Source organism: Sorex araneus, chromosome 4, assembly GCF_027595985.1.
Source record: "Sorex araneus isolate mSorAra2 chromosome 4, mSorAra2.pri, whole genome shotgun sequence".
NCBI classification, from domain to species: Eukaryota; Metazoa; Chordata; class Mammalia; order Eulipotyphla; family Soricidae; genus Sorex; species Sorex araneus.
The window spans coordinates 154,302,475-154,325,574 of NC_073305.1; the positions used below are offsets into that span (position 1 = coordinate 154,302,475).

General features: G+C 36.9%; 1 protein-coding gene across 13 annotated transcripts in view; it reads right to left on the reverse strand.

Moving 5' to 3' along the window:
* The window catches only part of PTPRK (protein tyrosine phosphatase receptor type K), a 564,747-nt gene that overhangs the window by 244,266 nt on the left and 297,381 nt on the right, over window positions 1-23,100 (reverse strand). For all 13 annotated transcript variants that reach the window (XM_055135020.1, XM_055135009.1, XM_055135012.1 and 10 more), the window contains exons 4-6: window positions 13,201-13,282; window positions 10,624-10,739; window positions 122-296 (exon numbers count right to left, since the gene is read on the reverse strand). In XM_055135020.1, coding sequence (XP_054990995.1) covers window positions 122-296; window positions 10,624-10,739; window positions 13,201-13,282 — 373 coding nt within the window. The remainder of the gene's footprint in view (window positions 1-121; window positions 297-10,623; window positions 10,740-13,200; window positions 13,283-23,100) is intronic.

The following is a 23,100-nucleotide window of genomic DNA, read 5'->3' on the forward strand; positions in this document are numbered from 1 at the left end:
AAAATAGTATACATCATTAGTATAAATTCTTGTAAGTAGTAATATGAAAGAAAAGAAAGTAAAGTTGATTTTGTTCTAATGAATCAGGGGATTTCAAGATGTGAAAACAATGTAAGCTTACCTCTCACAATAAGCTGAGCAAAATTAGATACACCTGAACCTCGTTCTGACTGAGTAACACAACGATACAAATCCTGGTCAGCTTTTGTCACTTCTTGCAATCTGAAGGTTGCTGCAAATCTTCTGTGATTGATATTCTTGGTCTGAGCTACAGGTATATCTTCTCCATTTCGTCTCTGCAAACAGAAATTTTTAAGAAACACGTTTTTAACATTTCCATAAATCTAAGCCATTTTGGTAACCAATATACGTAAGAAATTATTTCTGTTGATAAATTGGGGGGGGGATGACTGTGTCGTCTCATAAAGTTTTGTCATTGTCATTCAATAGCGGGGGAAAAATCAAACTAGTAAATATTGATATCCTTTAAGGAACACAGAGTTGGCACCATGACTGTAATCCAAGTTTTCAATGAAATTGATATTAGATCAAAATATGTGAATTAAGAAGACAGCTAATGACTCTGTGAGAAATGACTCACTGTCTTCCTCATTTTTAGAGTCTGTCTATTTACAGGTTTCTTGGAGTAGTTAATCTATACTGCAGGTACTGCAATAAATTTGTGCTTTCAATGAGACGATACTATTCCAGAAGCAAGTCTGTATTCTAAATGTGCATCATGTGAACAGAAAAAAATCACAACTACTTAATAAAATTCCAATTAAAATCTGGAAAACTTCTCCTTGGCATTAATGACAATTTATACCATTTAAAAGAAGCAGGGTAAAGAGAACCCGAATCACTGTGATGGCACAATCAGCTGCTTTAGTTTCAATGAAAAACTGTCTAAACAACTCTTCAAAAATTAAGAATTAACTTTCCAAATGATTCAAAATTTCCACATCTAGGCATCTACCCCAAGTGCACAGTTTGAAAAGACAACTAAACTCCTATGTTCACTGGAATGCTTAACAGTGGCCAAGAAATGAAAACAAGCCAAGTGCTCAAGAACAGAATGAGTGTGAATAAAGAAACTTTGGTATGGGGTCAGAGATACAGTGTGTAGCATGTAGGCCATGGTTTTTCAAGGTTTGATCTCCAGCAATCTGGTTTTGATCTCTGGCATCCCATATGTTACTGAAAGGAGGGGAATGAGGGAAGAAGGGAGGGGGAGAGGGTGGGAGGGGGGGAAGGAAGGAAGGAAGGAAGGAAGGAAGGAAGGAAGGAAGGAAGGAAGGAAGGAAGGAAGGAAGGAGGGAGGGAGGGAGGGAGGGAGGGAGGGAGGGAGGGAGGGAAGGAAGGAAGGAAGGAAGGAAGGAAGGAAGGAAGGAAGGAAGGAAGGAAGGAAGGAAGGAAGGAAGGAAGGAAGGAAGTACTGTGATATAGAGGGAATACTAGATAGCTATAAGAAAAGATAATGTCATGCAACTTGCCATTACATGGATGGATGCAGTCAGAGGAACAGGAATACATACTCATCTCTCACACTTGGGATATAAAGAAACACAGTATGGAAAATCAAATGCTCAGTGTCAAGAGACACTCAGAATCAGCCTACCTACCCAGAGAGCATGGAAGAGAATGATGGAAGGGGTGGGAACTTGAGATATTGATAAAGATACTCTGACACAGATTGTTGGTATGGAATTAGAATACTGTATATGGGGCTGGAGTGATAGCACAGCAGGTAGGGCATTTGCCTTGCATGTGGCCGACCCGGGTTCAATTCCCAGCATCCCATATGGTTCCCTGAGTACCAGCAGGAGTAATTCATGAGAGCAAAGCTAGAAATAACCTCTGTGCATTGCCGGGTATGACCCAAAAAGCAAAAAGAAAAAAAAAAAAAAGAGAACACTGTATATCAAAGTTTTATTATTAATAGTAACTGCAAAACGCAGTGCCAAAATAAAAAAATTGAAAAAATTAAAGGAATCAAAAGAACCTTAAGAACCTTAAATGTTAACAACATATCTGTCAACTTCCAAGTTGAAAATTGGGAAAACATTTATGACAGTTTGCTTCACATGAGACTAGTAAAGATTGAACTACAGGGAAAATGGCTGAAATTTTCAACTGCAATTATATTTTAAGTATTTACATGTTAAAAGACATATTTTTTTAAAACAAAACATCAATAAATAGCCAGGTTAGGTAAAGATCTGCAGTTCAAAAAGAAAGAGGCATAACCAAAATATGGGCAGAATATGAAAAAGAAAAACACATGTCTGCTATCCACGTAAAGATATTTTGAATGATACCTGGAAGTATCTATATGACAAAAACCAGCACAAGGGCAAAGAAAAACACAACTGTGAGAAGGAATTGATCAGGAACCTCAATCCTCATTTCTTGTTAATGAAGCACAACGTTTCCCTTTACACTACTTGAACTATCGTTTTATACTCATATAAATACCAAAAAATTACTATTGATTTTGCAATAAACTATAAAATAGAAGTACAAAGTGTTAAGTGATTTCACAAAATAATTTATTACCACCTAGTTAAGGTGAAGATGTATGGATATTTAAACCAAACAAATCCACTTCTACAACTTAAAGTGTTTTTGCATATAAATCAAGGAGATATGTACAACGTTGCTGAACTCAAAAATTATTATAAAAGGTTAAAAATGGGAAAGATACAAATGTCTACAAGCAAATCATAAATAAACTAAGACCCATTCAATAAAATGCAAAGGGGCACTTACACTAAGCAAAGTAAGACAAGGAACAGTTACAAGCAGAATGTTAAATAGTTTTAACCAAAAATATGAACTGCTGATTTGTAGTATTTGGACATTTATATAGTGAAAGTATTTCCACTATGGTCAAACTCAAATTCCCAATGTAAGAACAGTTAAATTTAAAAACTAAAAAAAATTTAAAGAATTAAAATATTCCTGAAAGTGGGGGTGTTAGGGTGCGTGCCTTGTACACAGCCCATCAGGGTCCACCCAAGGGACACTATATTGCTGCCTGAGTCCACTAGGCATGATTCCTGAGCACAAGACCAGAAGTAGGCTCTGAGCACAGCCTGGTAAGCAACGCCACCCAAAAATTAAACAAAACTCAAGCAATGAGTATCATCACCCACATGATGATCTTAAATTATACTCTCAGTACAACAAATTAGAGTACTTGGTCCGCAAGAGAAAACGTTCAATATGACAATGGAACAACTCATGATAGCACTATCACTGTCGCACTGTTGTCCCCCTGTTCATCGGTTTGCTTGAGCAGGCACCAGTAATGTCTACATTGTGAGATTTCTTGTTACTGTTTTTGGCATATCAAATACACCAAGCATAGCTTGCCAGGCTCTGCCGTGTGGGTGGAATACTCTCGGTAACTGGCAGGGCTCTTGGAGGAATAGAGGAATCGAACCTGGGCTGGACACATGCAAGGCAAACGCCCTACCTGCTATGCTATTGCTCCAGTCCAGGGAAGGCCACTCTAATTATTTACATCAAAAGGAATCAAGAAGGGGTGAGGGCAAGGAACATAAAATAACTTGGCAAGGTTCAAAGGAACCAAAGATAGGAAAATTTTGAAAGTAATAACAGTGCTATGGCATAAATTAGAGGCCATTAAATGTTCAAATCCATGAATTTATGATATTTTTAAGTACATTTATTTGCTTGAATTTTAAGTTTTCTTTCATTTTTGGACAGGGGTGCATAGCGGGCAGTACTCAGAGCTTATGGCTGGTTTTGTGCTCAGGGATCATACCTCAGGAGGCTGAAAAAGAACTCACTCACTGAATTGGAAATTAGTTAATCAAACAATATGTCAGCATCTATCATCCCCGTCCTTAGCCAAACGGTACATGAGAAGAACCACTTGTGACTGACATACTCAGAATATCACAACTATAACTATCTATAAGTATATAGAAAAACACAGTTATTAAGAATCAATCACAGGTAAGACTACAAAAAAGGAAAAAAGGAAGGTACATTGGGCCTTTTATAACCACATCAGGTACCACTATGAGAGTTGCTAAATTAATCAACCTTGCATTGAAAATTCAGAGGCTGAACTGACGCGGTTATTTGTAAGCAGAACACGGGAAAGTTCAACTCAAAGAGACCGTTCTTCAACAACTCTGAGGAACAGGAAGAGCAGAACGACAAATAATGACTGAGAGGCAGGAACAGACATAAATAGAAATAAATATGAAATTTTTATGAAACCCGAGGACTAAGGAACATATAAATGAGGGAAAAATATTTAAAACTCCACAAGGGTTAAAAGTCAAAAGAGACATTATTTGTAGGAGTAGGAGATGAAAGAGCAGTGGATAAACTCTAGGGGCTGGGCTATGTGGTGTATACCTCCTATGATCTTAGGAAGTCATATTCTGTGTGCAATTACTCTATATCTATATTTTGCTAATAAAATAATTCTTAAATTCTAAGTCTTTATATCGGCTAGTTTTCCCAAGGAAGGAACAACAGTGGAATGATGGATCATGAAAGCTCAATAGAAAGCTGTAAAGAGCATTCCATAACTCACCAGAAAAAAAACAAAGAAAGAGCACTCTACAACAGTAAGAGAATGCATTTATTCTTGCTCAGTAAAAGAAGTAAATTGTTACAAACGGGCATTAGTAGAAAGAAATCCTTGAGCTTTTTGATATTGATAAGACTTTTATAGTCACATTCTGAGAACAGACATGGAAAACAAAAAAATATCCCACGCATCATTTATTTAAAATAAATTGATGCAATCTGCAGACAATAAGCTGAGAGCTTATCAATTATTAAAAGAATGTCCTCTATCTTTAAGACACTGCATTCTTTCCCTGCTGCAGAGGCAGGGTGGGGTGGTGGGGGATGGGGTGGGGGTAGCGAGAGGGATACTAGGATCATTGATGGAGGTGAATGGGCACTGGTGCAGGGATGGGTAAAAGATCACTGTATGAGTGAACTGCAAACACAAAAGTTCCTAAGTTTGTAACTGTATATCACAGTGATTCTCTAATAAAAATATTTTTTTTAAAAAACACTGCATTCTTTATAGTTACAAGCCACATATAGTCAAAAATGATGCCAAGAATATTTAACAAGGGTAAAAAATAAAAATTACTATACTTTGTGATATTCAGTGTTAAATATATCCATATCCAAAATGCCAAAGGTGAAAGATAAACATTAATTCATCATACATGGTCACTGATTTTACTTCAAGACCTGTAAGATGAGTACTTTACTGGATGTCATGAAGGAAAAATATAATGAACTCCATGAACTTAATAATGTGATATCCAGAGATAAAGCAAAACTGAAAAGAATAATAGTTTTTAGCTACCAATGTTCTCTTAAGTGGAGCAAAATGAATTGTAAATCAGAGTACGCATAGGGAAAAAAATCATTACTGCTTAAACTAAGGTGACACAGAAAAAATTACAACTAAGTATCAAACTAATGTTCACCTTGCAATTTATGTCAAAAGCAATTTACAAGGATAGAGTCCAGAAAGCAACAACGAACACAGTTGTGCTGTTCTGTGACACATCTGTCTAACACATCCTATTCTGGGAAGCACAAGGCAGGGAAGTGAAGACTTCTGAAAGCACCATCAGGTACCCAGTTGCTCAGTTCTGGTCGGTAGTACTAGGACCATCCTGAGTTAGATTTGGCAACAAGATTCAAACTGCCATGGTAAATCTTTATTAAGGCTTAAAAGGACTAATCCCAACCCTGCCATAAACAATATTTGCCTTCTTTGGCACTTATGTAGACCACGTCAGTAAGAACCCTCTCCTGTACTTTCCTAACTCAACCACACATATCTTGATTGGCAGGAAAAACCATGCCCATCTAATCTTTGCTCAGTAAAGTCTATACACCCTTGAAAGAAAACCAAATTTCCTTAATGATTTTACGAGAAAATCGTCTGCGTTTATTATGCTCTCTCACTCTGAAATAGTGTAACACTTAGTCTATATGGTCTTTCCAAACTCATTTATAGAAGCATCCTTAAGATTAGATAGGATCTTAAAAAGCATTCGGCCTCACATGTGACTATCCTCTTCCGTCTCCAGAAAGTGCTGATTCAGATTATGCTTGACTACTTCTCCTAATTGTAATTTTACTACCTCCTGGAGCAGTGCATTCTAACTTTTAACAACCCTAGAAAGATTTTTCTTATAAAGATAGCTGTATATTTCACAGTATACATTCAAAACAAACCACAATTTATGATCATGTTTGCTTATAAATAAAAACTAAATATTTTTTATATTACCAATATTCTAAGATATTTAAGAACTACGTTCAATCTCCTACAAATATTTTGACATAACACATCAATTTATTCATTCTAATACTGTTTACTCAACTTTATTCTCTATCCTTATAATTATATCTCACATTTTACTATTTTATCATTTCAGATATGCCAGCTATTCCTAAAACCAGTGATATGGAAAATGTCAAAACTTTGATCAAATCCAAAATTTGGAACACTTCACTACGTAACATGCAGTTTTTCTTTTTTTCATGGTATCCTAATGTGAGCCTAGCACATTAAGTGTTTATACAATTTTGCTTCAAGAACTTCCTCTCAAGCTGGTTTTCAATAAAATGCCTTTCCTATATTACATTTTTCTAGGAATAGGTTAACTCATCCAAGAAACTTCATTTATCATATTAAACACAAAATTACTCAACTTTTTTGCAGAAGACATAGTATCAAAAATGTAAACTCACATGGAAACTAAATATGCTATAATATCTACACACATCACAGTATAAACAGGCATAGTAAGTATTATAGAATTAGAAAATTTTAAAACATACTATGCACGCAAGGCATAGACAGCATGTGGAATAATTTGGGCATGTATTTCATCAGTACAAAAATTCTTTTGAACTTCAAAATTTCTCTTGGAAATTCGTATTTCAGATTTCCACTGCTATACTATGTTTACATATATTATAAGAACAAGACGGTGATATCAATCAGAAGAGATAAAAACATTATGTGGTCAGCAACTTTAAACCAACCATTTTCTTTGACCCTCAGCTGAGAACAGTTGGTACTGCAAAAGGTCAACCTCTTTCTGGTTGTTTTTTAGAACAATTTGCATCGCAATTTACTAATTTTACTCTCCAATTATTATCCTCCGTCCATTGCTTAAATTATCTATTGCTCCATAAGGAATGGCATTTCTTTTGGCTGACAAACTAGTGGTATATAGCACTAGATTAGCAGGGATGAGCCTCACCAAGGGCAAAGCAATGGCTGATTTTCCTGCTTTGGCAGACCCACTAATGAGGCACCATGCCAGCACCTGCAGCAATTACTGACAGATTGGCCTGATTGCCACAGCTTTGATGGCAATCTGCATAGGATTACCAGCCACACATTAAACAGTCTCACTTCAATTCACCAAAACAAATGGTGCCACCAAATCTACCCACACAATTTCCTACTTTCAAGAACTTCACTGTTGAATTTCTCAGTCCAAAGCAATGATGCATGTCTGCCAAGCTCTGTAATGATGGATGGAGTCATTATAATTTTAGTTTCAACACTGAACCTGAAGCCAAAGCATATGGTCTGACAGATGTTCCAGCAATAGGCTCTATTTAATTTGCCATGTAGGTGTCCACTCACACTGGACCTTCATGAAAGAATACTAATTTGTAAGAGACTGCCCAACTGTTTCAGCTCTTTCACATCCCCAAAACTATGACATGCTCTGATAACCAGGACATGCTTCTTTCTATATTTCAGCCTAAGCAACAGGTACAAATTACCTATTAACTAATTGGATCACTTTAAGTGGAGAGAACAGGCAAAAATATTGAGATAGTTGTAAGCTACTGCCTTTTATTATGATGTCATTTTCAGTAACCTGGGTATCCTCTCTGGACAGTCATTATTTTAGTTAGTAAAATGTTTTATATAAACTCACTTTTTCCCGTGGGTAGGGCATTTGCCTTACATGAGGCCGACCCAGGTTCAATATCTCCGCTCCTCACAGAGAGCCCGGCAAGCTACCAAGAGTATCTCACCCGCATGGCAGAGCCTGGCAAGCTCCCCGTGGCGTATTCGATATGCCAAAAACAGTAACAACAAGTCTCACAGTGGAGACGTGACTGGTGCCGGCTCAAGCAAGTCGATGAGCAGCAGGATGATAGGGACAGTGAAAGTGACAGAGTTATACTTTGACTCCAAGCCATTTCTAGTTGGACCAGAAAGTCTTTACTGTAACAAGAAAGTGTATATATATAGATATATACATACACACATATATGTGTGTGTATCTCTCTCTCTCTCTAAATATATATATACATATATACATATATATATATATGCTTTGTTTTGAGGGGGTCACACTTGGTGATGCACAGGGGTTACTCCTGCCTCTGCACTCAGGAATCACTCCTGGTGGTGCTCAGGGGACCATATGAAATGCTGGGAATCAACCCCCGGGTACGCTGCATGCAAGGCAAATGCCCTACCCACTGTGCTATCACTCCAGCCCCAAGACAGCTATATTTTAGTCCTGCAAATCTGTTTATATTTCAATGTTACACTGAAAAGTAGGGCATCAAACCAGGTAACAATGCAGAGACTCTGTTCATCAAAGTAAAGCAATATGAATCATGTTCTTATTTTAAATTAAAAAAAACTGTATTATTTTAATTATATGGCATGTAAAAGGTTACAAACTAAAAAAAAATAATTAGAAACTCTTTGTAAACTCATTTTGTTTTGTTGCCACACCTGGCAGTGCTCATGCCTTATTCTTTGTTCTGCACTAAGGAAATACTCCAAGTGGACTCTGGGAACAAATAGGCCAAAAATCAAACCCGGTTAGCTACATGTACAGCAAGTGCCCTACCCACTGTACTATATTTTTGGCCCTTTAAAAACTTTTTAAATGATCAATGTAAATTGAGAGAAAGGAAGACGGACTTTCACTTGATAAACAGCTGCTAAAATAGAATGCACACTATAAATACTATCCCTCCAAAAAACAGCCAACATTTCAGTATGTACAGTAAAAATTAGCACAAACACAGAAAAAAGCAAAAGTCTTCATTTCATTTCACATATCCAGGAGGATATCCTGATATCTGTAAATCAAATTACTTATAAAAGCAGTGATGATTAATTTTGTATAAAGTACATTTGTTCTAACATCAAATTGGATTGGGGAATTGGAAGAAAGAACATATTTATAGCATCTAGCACAATATCAGAAATTATACTAGAATATGATTCAATAATGTTTTATTATAATCATAACCCTAACCACCTGCAAACTAATGATTATTCTCAACATTAATTTTACTCTCTAAAGATATAGTAAATTCCGAGGGCTATGTTCAAGAAACTAAGTTAATTTAAAATTTTTGCATTTTCTTCTCTATCGGCATACAGAGGAATTCATAATTCTAACTAATTAAGTCCCTTTCCGCATTTTGATGCAAGCAGAATCCCAACTAATAATAATAAAATTGCTTAGAGAGCATTACAATTTATCATCAAGCCTCAGATATTTAATTTTACAACCAATGATCTTAGGTCCGGTGTTTTTGTTGCTCTTAACTCCCCCCAAATCATGACCCCACTTTATCTCAGGACTAATAAGAGTTTTCTGAAAGTATGGCCTATTTTTCAGACTACTATTTTCTCTCTAATGCTTTTAAGATTCAGTTCAAGGGGCAAATGAGAAGGCTTAGAGGTCTAAAGTGCATGTTTGCTTGCATGAGCCCCGAGTTACCTCCTGGAGAACAGAAGTCCTCAAGCATTGTTCAGCATTGCCCAGGACAAACAGAACTCTTTAAAGGTACCACTTACATTGGCCAGCATTCACACAAACTCACAACTCACTAAATGCATATTTACTGGATTTTAAATTTGCAAATACCCTGACCATAGATCTGTTATCAATCCCTACATACAAAAATTCTGGGGAAAAAAGTCACCTTCCTTTAAAAAATTTCTAAACTACTAACAATGGTTTAAGTAATTAACTTTAAGTAATTATTTGAATGATCATTTCTATTTAAGTAATATGTTCTAAGAAGTTGAGTTTTCAGACACTGAATAAGAAAACTTTTTTTCTAATTTTCAAAGGACTGAGAAAATTATTTTCAATACTTTGAACACTCCAGTCCAGCACAGCAGATAGGGCATTTGCCTTGCACGCAGTCGACCAGAGTTGATTCCTTCATCCCTCTCGGAGAGCCGGGCTAGCTACTGAGAATATCCCGCCCGCACTGCAAAGGCTGGCAAGCTACCCGTGGCATACTCAATATGCCAAAAACAATAACAACAATTCTCACAATGGAGATGTTACTGCTCCCCACTTTAGCAAATTGAGGAACAATGGCATTAACAGCACTACAGTTTGAACACAGCCTTAAGATAATCAGGAGAATGATGAGTGCAAATATCTGATAACATTACACTGCTCTTCTTTTATGAGCTAGATGCAGAAACATTTAAGCAAAGGCAGAAGATCAACCGCAAAAACAGTAAATCTGTGTTTAAAAAAAATAAATAATGAAGTCTAACCTTGTGAATGAACGTAGCCTTACCTGTAGCCATAACTTGTTGTGCACAGCATCCCGCCCTGTCGCAATACACTGAAATGTGGCATTCTGCCCTGCGTTCACCTCGACATCCCCCAAACGAAGGAAATGAGGAGATTTATCTGTGAAAGCAGAAAAATAATTATTTGCACATGAAGAAAAGATGGCATGTTTCTTATTCCCAACAGAATAATGTTGCTGATAATTTTTCCGCTGGCCAAAACTAATGCCATATAAATGAAAACTGAGCTTTCCTTCTGCAGAGAGACACCATTTCCTCGATCGCCCTCATAGTTCTCTTTTGCTCAACAGGTCTAGTACTCAGTGTCCCAAAGCTCCTAGAACACTGTCCCACTCGGAGAGAGCATTCCACAATTATTGCTGGAAAGTGCCAGAACATGCTACATATGGGTGATAACAAAACAATTACCAGACAAAGCAAAGAAAAGAGATCAAATTGGCATATTAGAGCAGAAGAGTAGAATAGAATGAAAATCTACAAGGATATCTCAGAAAGTATTATATGACCACTGAGCTAAACTACACTTCAACCACTTAAAACTTCTTTTTGCTATATTTAATAAAAACAATTGTGGCTGGAGTGATAATAAGGTTATCACGCAGCTGACATGGGTTTAACCCCTGGCACCACATGTGGTCCCTGAACTTCACCAAGAGTGATCCCTGAATGCAGAGTCATGAGTAAGCCCTGAGCACCTTACAAGGAATCCCTAAATAAAGCAAACAAAATTTAGTCCCGGTTCTTAAAAAAAAAAATTAATAAATACCCCAGCTACTGTGTATATTAAATAAAAAGCGATGACTGCAATCAAAATTTACTTGAGTTATATAGCTGCCAAACAAGTATTCTCTGTAATTATTTTTAAATGGAAGCCTTATTCATGTTTTCAAATTAAATGAAATATAAACAGGAAAATGACTGACTAACAGAAAGCTTGTGGAAAGACATATAATAAAATGACTGCTTTTCTGTTCAAATTATAGTTTTACAATGACTTTTCCTGAAAGGCTCTTAAAACAAAATCAATTATTTACAATACAATGGAGAATCAGGGGATTAGTTCTATACCATGATATGTGTATAAAACTCACTACTCCCACCAGCAAAATTCTAGTAGTATGCCAAAGAAACACACCCTTGAAACTATTCCTCTCTCCCTCTCTCCCTAATTCTTCTGGCAACCTCCCTAGTTTTCATCAAGTTAGAGTTAGCTATTTGGTTTTGGCCAATTCGCTTGCTTTATATTTATATTCCTGTGAGTAAAACCACTGGGTAATTAGCTCAGAAAAACTTTCTTTCACAACTCCCTTTCAAGAAGTGAGAATGAAAGGAACCGCATTCTCATCTCAATCCAATACTGAAAAACATTAGTAAACCAACTTGAATTTTGAGTGAGTTAATTTTGTTCTCCTTTGTCTTAGCACACAGCACATGAATAAATCATTTGACCCTTTACTACAACATCTTTTTCCATTGTCTCAATTCTGCAGGTGCTTTAAAAAAGGAATGAGAAGATGAAATGGCGACGGACTAGTGAACTGCATCCTGCAGACTATCAAAGAGAGCAGCACCTGAGAACGCAACGGGAATGCATACTCTCAGGTCCCAGCCCAGACCGACTGAGTCAGAACCGGGAGTTTTGATCACCAGACTGACAGAATCAGCAGTACACATGTCTGTGTGATCTGCCACAACTACAAATGACTCTCATGCATACAAGGATTTGCAAAAGATTCACCAGGAGCACAAGGCTTATCTCCTATTCACACTTTTTAAAATGTTATTATTTCTAGCCAAACGATTCCTGAACTGATCATCCAGAATTCATGGTTCCTATAGGAAAGTGTGGGTGGGAAATAAAGGTCTGGGGTTGAACTTCTCAAGCTGTTTTATGCCTACTTCTTCTGTGTGCACGCATTAACTATTAAGAGATAAGATTTAAAAGCACATTGAGTAAAGTCATTTGGTGACCAGCCAATAAACATCTAAGAAAGAACATTAATGTATGTGCTAAAAAAACTTTCTCCTTTGCTCTATTTTTTGTTGTGGCTATTTTTAATATGAATATCTATTTTGATAGTTTAATACAGATCCACCAGATATTTACCATAATCTAATTAGTACTAAATTTAAATTTAGTAAATTTAGAACAAGGTGAATTATTTCATTCTCTTCATCTTACTCCAAAATTTGACTTAACATACAGTCCACATTAGTTCAATTTCCTTCAGCTGAATTCTGATGGTAGTCTTCCTAGTTTCATCGATATTTTAATAAATCTAACAAGATGAAACAAATCCTACTTGGCCTTTCATTTGTACTTTACTCACAGGGATTAAATAATTTACAGTCATTGTTCAACATTTACCCAATTAGTTATAAATCTGAAAAAATGTGATTGAAAAAAACTCAAAATTCCACTGTTCATTTAGATTGAGAGAAGGCTAAGATGATGACAACAACAGAAAGAGAAAACAACAACTAAATGACAATCAACAGTCAATGTCAATACAAATAAGTATTAAAAAGACAGAAACATATAATTAGTAATCACAACCTACCACAAGGATAACTCAGCACTTGTATATCATCAATGGCAATATAACCACTTCTCTCTCCTGAGACTTCAGCTTCAAATATTACCTGTCAGGAAGAAAGAGAAAACATTAACAATGATTTTTTTTAAAAAAAAGTTTTAATCAGGGGCTGGAGTGATAGCACAGTGGATAGATGGATAGGACGTTTGCTTGGCATAAAGCTAACCCGGGTTTGATTCCCAGCATCCCATATGGTCCCCCGAGCACCGCCAGGAGTAATCCTGAGTGCATGAGCCAGGAATAACCCCGGTGCATCGCCAGGTGTGACCCAAGAAGGAAAGAAAAAAAAAAATCAATAAAATTATTTATATTAATTTTTTTTTTCAATTTTGCAGTTGGAGCCTGAGTAAGGCAGGTTGGCTGTTGCCCTGTAAGTGGCAACACGCTTTGGTCCCCCTGCCCCCTGCCCCAGCCTTCCGGGAGTGATTTCTGAGTACAATTCCAGTCTTGAGCACTGGGTGTGGCCTAAAAACACAAATCAAGAAAAAATAATGTTTTAGGGAGAAGAAAAGTTAAAACATGCTTAAAGAAAATTAAATAAGATTGTTTTCCCATAGGAAATAAAAATTTGAGGCCCATGATCAATTCTCTGACTACAACAAGAAGACACCCCCAAACGGCAGAGACAGAAGTAACCCCTGAGCAGCGCTGGGACTGGCCCAAACCTGCTCAAATCCCAAAAGGGAAATAGCATAATTTCCAAAACCTTGTTAGAATTTAAAAAATAAATAAATAAATAAATAGGAAAAGTAACTCACACTCAATTTTTTTCATTTTTTTCCACACTCAATTTTTAAAGCAACTCTATTGAGTTAAATCTCATACCTTAAACTTTCTATTACAAACTTTCCTCTTTTTTGTTAGTTATTAAACACCCATTGAGAACCTGCAATGGACCATGCAACATACTAAGCATACTAAGACTCGAATGATATAAGCTATCAAAAAATTAAGTATTCAAAAATGGAGGTCAACAGATAATTTGATAATTAACTCCACCAAAATGCAACAGTATGCAATAGGGGTCCAAAGTTGAAGAATTAAATGAATGCAATCAAATCATTAGAAAATTTCAAGAGTGAAGAGATTAGAGAAGCATACATAAAAGCACTTAAATATAGTGCTAGTGAAACCTGAAGAAATACTGACTGAAGTGCCACAATAAGCAGGAAGGTTAGGGCGTTTGACTTGCACGCAGGCAGCCTGGGCTCAATTATTCCATCCTTCTCGGAGAGCCCGGCAAGCTACCAAGAGTATCTCACACCCACGGCAGAGCCCGGCAAGCTACCCTTGGCGTATTCAATGTGCCAAAAACAGTAACAAGTCTCACAATGGAGACGTTAATGGTGCCTACTCGAACAAATCGATGAGCAACGGGATGACAGTGATACAGTGACAGTGCTGTTCTTGGCATCACTGTAATACTTAATACTTCTTTAATATATTATAAAGTCCCAGGTTTTATAGTAATAAACAAAGGAAGTTTCCAGTTTGTTATAGTCAAAGATGCATGCTACACTTTTTAAAGAAAAACTTACAAATTTAGCATGACACATTTTGTATCTTATTGGATTATGACTGCTCTATTCACAGAGATACATGGATTAGTTCTGGAGTATTTAGCAGGTATTTCAGGAAAATTCATGGAAGATGATGTCTGAAGTAGGAATATAATATAAATTGGTCTGTTAAACACATACTTGACCTCAAAAAGTAAAGACTGTCCAGAAGAAAGATAACACTGTACACAGAAAGTCGGGAAATATGCTAACAGTAGTGGGGAAAGAGATATGAAATGGAAGCAGTAAAGGTGAAAAAAATACATGGCTAAGGAATTGACTTAAAAAAATAGAGCTTGTTGCCTACTTATACTGTGGGGAAATAAAGTATATTCCTAATTCCTACTTTGGGGCAATAGTTGGAGAACAATATCAGGGTATTTTAAATAGTGATATATAGATAAAACAAACCCAAAAAAAGTACAAATTTGAGGAAGAACATATATCAAGTACATTTTTGGCACTTAACAATTGATTTTCACAGACACAGGTGGGTTAAAACTTACGAGGTAACTACAAGAAAAGACATCAAAGAGAAGAGATGGATCCATATAGCAGTTATAGCATTGGAAATTATGAGAATGAGAAACCGTATATCAGGAATTTAACTTACGGGTGATTATGATGCTATAAAAAGACAAAGCAAAGGGTGGAGGAAATGAAAGGAAAAAAAAGACAGAAGCTTCTGTCTTCTGCAAAGCCAACAAAGCACGATTTACAGATTGTTCTTGGAAAGAGAAGCACCAGCAGAAGGTTTTAGGCACAGCAACAACCCACCAACATGATAACCAGGCAAACTGTAACAATCATAACTTAAAAGATCATATAGCTACATTTTAAAAATAGGCATCATGATGAGCACAAACTTGATGAGCATAGAAACTATCCAAAGACATAAAATGATTCAGTGTTGTTTCCTAGTCCCTAGGAAACTGGTCAATTCTTTCTAGCCTCTGAGAAACCAGTCGATTCTGGAATCAATCAAGCATAGCAGAGCCTTAAGGCTGCATGATGGGGAGAAAGTTTAAAGAGTGAAGTGAGCTGTGTAAAATTGGGAGTTTCACAAAACAGATACAAGCTATAACAAAAACATGAAATACATGAAAGAGTTCAGAGGAAGTAATGTATTATTTGGAGTATGTTAAAAGTTCTCCAGCAGGGGCCGAATGATAGCACAGCGGGTAGGGCGTTGGCCTTGCACGCGGCCAACCCGGGTTCGATCCCCGGCATCCCATATGGTCCCCCAAGCACCGCCAGGAGTAATTCCTGAGTGCAAAGCCAGGAGTAACCCCTGAGCATCGCTGGGTGTGACCCCCCCCCAAAAAAAAATAAAAAAAATAAAAGTTCTCCAGCAACCTTGGGGGGGACGGATGTATACTGGGATTCTTGGTGGTGGAATATGTGCACTGGTGAAGGGATGGGTGTCGAGCATTGTATAATGGAGACTTAAGCCTGAAAGCTTTGTAACTTTCCACATGGTGATTCAATAAAAAAATTATATAAAAAAAGTTCTCAAGCAACCTTTAACAGATACTTTTACTATCAACTGGGCTGATTATCATGGCATTTGCTGAACACTTACTACATAGAAGAGAATGTCCTACGTTACCAGGCAGGTACACTCTGACATTTTCTACAACAACAATAATGACAACCACATACAAACACACACACACACACACACACACACACACACACTCACCCCCCTGTCACTAAGTTAACACATTAACTTAATTATCAGTAACACCATATTATAGGCATTATTGTGCATTCAATATAAAGAAAAGTTAAATAACTGAACTGCACCAAATATAACAGCTAACAAGAAGTTGGAAAGCCAGGAAAAGACCCAAGCCAATCTGCCTTCAGGTCTTATTCCATTAACTTTGTTATTCTGCCTCTTGAGATAAAGAGGAAAACATAGTGAACCTATTTCCATTAAATAAACTTAGACCTTCTTTGAAGACCTAAAATTTTTAATTAAAAACGAATGCCATTTTAAATTACATCCTAATTAGGTATTTTGTGTGGGCTAAACTATCAGAATGACACCCTTACCATTCTCAACCCCTTCATTTTCCATTCCCCATCCTCCATTCTCCTACATAGGTCTCAGGTCAGTGACAATGGAGACACAGTAGGTTGGGTGGCTGCACTTTCTTTCTTCAGTCACTCCCATCTTCCTTGGCTCTTCTTATCTGTTCACATACATCCTGTAACCACTACCCATTTCATCCATATAATTTGAATCTGAGAAGACTCTTTGTGGAAAGGAAAATACTCAGTGCCAAAATAATGGCTTACAACCTATCAATATAAATTCTCATGTCACTTGCTAAACATTCATTAAGGACAGCAAAAAGGGAAGGAGGAAATGAGATTAAATAACGTGAACCAATCATGGTACAGGCCATCTTCATAGGGATAGAAAACTTCCAGTTCTATCTTGAACCAACCACTCAGTCTAAGGTGAAGTTCCAATTCCATAATACAGGTTTCATTGTTAAGTTTTATGAAAATTAAATAGTATGTACAAATCAAAAGGCATGGTAATGAACACTATTAACAGGGAGTCTGTCTTTCTGTCTCTGTCTCTATCTCTATCTCTGTCTCTCTCTCACACACGTAGATATATACATAAGCATACATAAGCACTGTAGCACTGTCATCCCATTGTTCATCTATTTGTTCAAGCGGGCACCAGTAATGTCTCCATTGTGAGACTTCTTGTTACTGTTTTTGGCATATTGAATACACCACGGGTATCCTGCCAGGCTCTGCCATGCGGGCGGGATACTCTCAGTAGCTTGCTGGGCTCTCTGAGAGGAAAGGAGGAATCGAACCTGGTTTGGCCACGTGCAAGGAAAACGCCCTACCAGCTGTGCCCTACCAGATATACACATATATAGTCCAAAAAATAAAAGCAATGATATGGAAATGAAAAACTGATAGTTTGGTAGTTTGGATGTGTGGTTGTGGTTGTTATTTTTTTAATTTTGGAAGAAGGGGGAACACCCAGTGGTGCTCAGAGCTTACTCCTGGCTCTGTGCTCAGGAATAACTGCTGGTGGGGACCATATGAGATGCTAGGAATGAATCCCAGGTCAGGCTGGCTGTGTGGAAGCAAGGGCCTTCCCACTGTACTATTACTCTGGTCCCCCCAAAAATGATAGTTTTTCTTCAGGTATTCTAAAAATAAATCATGTATCATAAAATTAACCCATTGCTTATTTCATTTTTAAGAAAGAATTAGCATTCAGTTATTTTAATTTCTAGGATTATTCTGCTTGGACTCTCTAGTTGTGTAACATTCTTTTTACTTCATGAAGGTGTTAAGTTTAAACTTGATTACTACATTCCTGAGCAAACATTCTCTTTGTTCATTTAAATTGAATTTTATTCTGGACAATAAATTTTGGCCTTGATTTAAAAGAAAGCAAAATAAAAGGGTTTTTTTTCTAACTTAAAAAAAAAAAAACCTTTTCCTTTTTAGTGACCTCATTTTCCCTGCTAAGTGTTGTCTTCGCCTCATTAACAAGAGCTAGAGGAAATTTCTGAGATCAGATTCCTTTACTGCTAAGGATCTAATCAGTTTCATCACTTCAACAGAGCCCTCACCTTGTAAGGCTCTTCTGGCCAGTCAGGGGAAGCAAATCTCACTAGCTTAATTACGCAAAGCTTGTTTAGGCTAATGCTCAGGTCAGATCTAATGCTCGATGTCGAGTAATCAACCAGGGCTTCCCAGAAGAAAAGAGCAATGTAAACCATACCAGGTGTCAACTTTAACCCATCCAGGAGGCCAGCCTACAAACAGAATGAATGCTCTCCACTTTTCATGCCTGTTTCACTCCAGTCCATTACCTGGAATAACGGAAGGTGATGAATCTAATCAAATTTTTGCTACTCTAGCAACATTCTTGGATTATTAACTAAATAAGTGCAGCAAAGCTGAATTAAAGTAGGGGGGGAGAATAAAATGCAAATTCGAACAGACAAAGAAAACTTTATCCTTTGGCAAACTGAGTAAATTCAGAAGAAATACGTCAGACTATTCAAAACCCAAAGACAGGCAATCTGGAATGTGGTTAGTTGGTCTATTTCGTGTGTGATAAGGCCACTTATTTATCTGTATCTTTTTAGACCTGTTTGGACAATGCTTGAATGCTTATGTCATAGGTGTCTTGTGATGACAGAATATGAAATAATTAAGGGATACTATATCATGTAATAAGAGACATTATGAAAAAAATTAAAAATCCAAACAATATTTATCCTTAGTTTTCTTCAAATCTAAGATAATATCAATAATGTAGACCACAGGCAGAGTAAAACGCTGATTACACTTTCTTTACACATAACTTTAATTTACATAAAACCTATTTGTAGAGTTGGCTGTGTGGGTGGAAGAAATGGCTCAGAGTACAAGAAAATAGGTTCTGCAGGCAGAACCCCCAGATTAATCAATCAGCAACTCATCCCCCCAGTACTCCTGAGGAATAATCCCTAAACTCTGAAGTGGGTGTAGCCCCTGACCACCAGCGTCTCCAGCCCCAAAAACAAGCAAACTAGCTTTAACTTTGGTAACATAAATTTCTCCTTCAACAATTCTTCAACGTAACGTATATTACTTACATTTCTTTAACTTAGGCAGGAAATGTCTCTTCTTTGATAAAAATACACTATTACTACACATCTTAAGAGTGAAGTAAGGATTAAATATATTCAATGCAGAAAAACATGTATTTAGCACAGTTTTGGCATAAAGAAAGTGTTCCACGCTAAGCAGTAACACTGCATAATAGGAAGGACGCATCCTTAAAGGAAAACTGTGTTAAAATAGAAGTGATACTCATTCCACCGTCTAATTAAAACTTTAAGCATCAGGCTGCAGAAATAGCACAGTTGGGTAGGGTGCTTGTCTTGTACCAGCAGACCTGGGTTCAACTGTATATGGACCGGAAGTCCCACCAGAAATAAGACCTGAGTGCTGAGCCAGGGTTAAGCCCTGAGCACTGCCAGCACTGGCAGGTGAGGCAACAAAACAAAACAAGGAACCACATAAAATAAACATTAACCTTCATCCCTAAATTAATAAAAAGAAAATATAGAACACATTGGTATTTTTCCCATATCCCATCCTTACTTGTTTTTGTGATTTGAATTGTTACACAATGTGTTTGGTTAATAAAAAATTTAATTTAATTTCCATTGTCTATTTTTGATATCAATATCCATATTTTGATAATAAATGAAACAGTGATCTGCAACACACCCAATATGCTTACGGCCATAGGCCTAATGATGTGAATACCAGTAACATACAAATTTAAAATAACACTGTGAAACCCCAATGTCAGGAGCTATGGATGATTCAATTTTGTATCTTCAAAGTTAATTCATATCACCAAACACATAGCAGATATTCAATAGATACTACTTGAATGAAAACGAAAACACAAAATGTTGTGTGTGTGTATATATATATTTATATATTTGCTGTTAAATATAATTTTAAGTATAATTAACTTCTCTCTTGTTTGTGAACTTCCAACACTGAAGTGCTCAAGAATCCATCCGAGGGGCTTGAGTGCCACAGTGGGTAGGGCGTTTGCCTTGCATGTGACTGACTGGGTTCGATTCCCAGCATTCCGTATGGTCCCCTGAGCACTGCCAGGAGTGATTTCTGAGTGGAAAGCAAGGAGTAATTTCTGAGTGCAAAGCCTGAGCATCGCTGGGAGGAAGGAAGGAAGGAAGGAAGGAAGGAAGGAAGGAAGGAAGGAAGGAAGGAAGGAAGGAAGGAAGGAAGGAAGGAAGGAAGGAAGGAAGGAAGGAAGGAAGGAAGGAAGGAAGGAAGGAAGGAAGGAAGGAAAAATCCATCCGAACTACAGTTGTCTCTTTCAGCACACTTACCACCTTCAGGGGACTGAGAAGATAAGCCTGCAGTGACAAGTGGGACTGAGATGCAAGAGGTGAAGGAGCATGTACATAGATAAAGCCTGGGGTCTTGAATGATGTGTTCTGACGTATGTCACATACTATACTGTGACATACGTACTAGTCAATGCTGTGTTGATAAACACTCCTTAATATGGTAGTGGGTTAGTGGATCAAATAAAAGCATTGTATACCTTAAATTTATACAAAATTCCCTACCAGTCCTATCTTGATAAAGCTGGGGAAATTAGCCCTTATGTGTGCCACTGAGAATGAACAAAAAGGGAGGCTCCCAAGTCAAGCACAGATTGGGCAAGCAAGAGAGATGAGAAATAGAAAACTCCTCCAGATTTTATTCCTGAATCAGAAGAGAAATTTAACTTAAGATATCAGAAAATATGGTTAATCAGTGATAGATTTCTTATGATTATTATTCTAATACAGGAAAAATACAGCTGTTCAGAGTTTGATATGGATGGTTTGATGGGAAATGCTTAGGTCTACATGAGAGAAAAGAATTCTTAGCTAAAGTAGGAAGGAATTCCCCTCATAAAACATAAGAAGGGACACTATTTTCATGTAATATAAGAAATGAAAGCAAGCATTAAGATATGAGCAAAACTACAGGAGTGAGAAATAAGGCAGTTTGGTTTTTTTTTAATTATACAGCCTTAGATTTTCCTGACTTGAAGGGTGATGTAGTAGACAAGAAAGAATGGAGGGGAGGGATAAGCAAGAAAATATGGTAGAATATTCTGGAGGGCTACTGGGCCCACTTGAAACTGTATCCATGGATTTTGTATAATCCCAAACTATTACACATAGGTGACATTTTTGGTATCATTTGCTTGAATTTCAGTCTCTAAAATGTAGCTAACCAGAAAGTAAGCAAAGAGTTTATTAAAATGACAAAAAATAAGATCATAGTGAAACCAAAGCCTGATATTAAAAGCAAGTTGACAACTGGTGAAAGACAAATTAAAGTTCCACATGAGAGGGATGGATGAACTCAGTAAAACCAGAAGAAGAGTTTATCTTACAGTTACAAAGTGAAATGCTTACATGTAAAGCAGGGACACTAGAGAGTTAGAGAAGAGCTGATTCACCAATGCCATAGGTTAAAATAAGATAAGCACTTTTTGTAGAAAAAATAAACTGAAAAGGCAATTTTAAAGTGAGTACAGGGCTAAAGCACTTGCCTTGCATGCAGTTGACTCTGGTTCAATGCCCAGTATCACATAAGATCCCTGAGTACAGCCAGAGATCACTACTGATCACAGAACAGGGAATAAGCCCTCAACAACTATAGGGTGTGGTGCAATATACCCCTCCAAAAATAAAAGTTAACTTTGTGGAAATGAGAAGAACTACCAAAGTACCTTCCACAAATATACGAAAATGATTGTGTGCTTGGATAGTAGAGAGACCAATCTTAAATGATTCCTACCTTGAGTTTACAGAAAATAAGAAAAAAGCATAAAGTCCAATGAAAAGCAATAATGAGGATGGTGACATCATTAAAGGAAAGAAAAATCAAAGGAGTTCAAGATATCCTCTACCAACCGATCTAAGAATAAATTACATGGAAATTAATATGTACTCATTAAGATAGGTTGGAAAGAAGTAGCCCCTGTTTAGAGTTGCAAATAAAACATAATTCTAACTCTATAACTTACTGGGCAAACAAATTTTTCAATTTCATCTCCCTACTCAATGATGTCCCCTTAAGCAATGGCTTGACCCGTTTCCTGGAGCAATAGCAAACCTCAAGTTTCTTACTGAAAATCAGGCCTGGAAAGAGTTCCAATACATTAGAGAAAATACAGTAACATCAGTGGATTCTAGTGAGTAATTCTACCCCAAAGGGAAGAATGGGGTAAAGTATTTAGCTCACTTTTACCTAGCTCATAAAACTGTGTTGGTATAATAAAAGACTCTCCCTTGAGAGAGGTCCAGATAAGTTTCCCATGCTAATTTAGAAAATATGAAAATATAATTACTTCACTTGAATAGTTAAATAATGCTACAAGGAATAAATCTCTGCTCATAGGTCCCAGAAGATTTTATATTGAGTAATTCAAATATCTACATGGAATCTTCAAAGTCTAGAATCAAGCTTATTCTCAAAAGCAAATATTCTACTTATATTCATTATAATAATTAATATGTAATATACTGCCAAGTGTTTCCAAAATTTCAATATTTGACTGATAGTCACTGCTATCCCACTACAGAATCTCTCACGGGCACAAACAATCTGGAATTCGGTTTCCCAATAAGGAGTTTGCAAACGTGTTAGGGAAAAAGGTATCCCTCTACATGCCAGACTGGCGTACCTAGTGACTCATGTAACAGTGATTTCTCCAGTAATG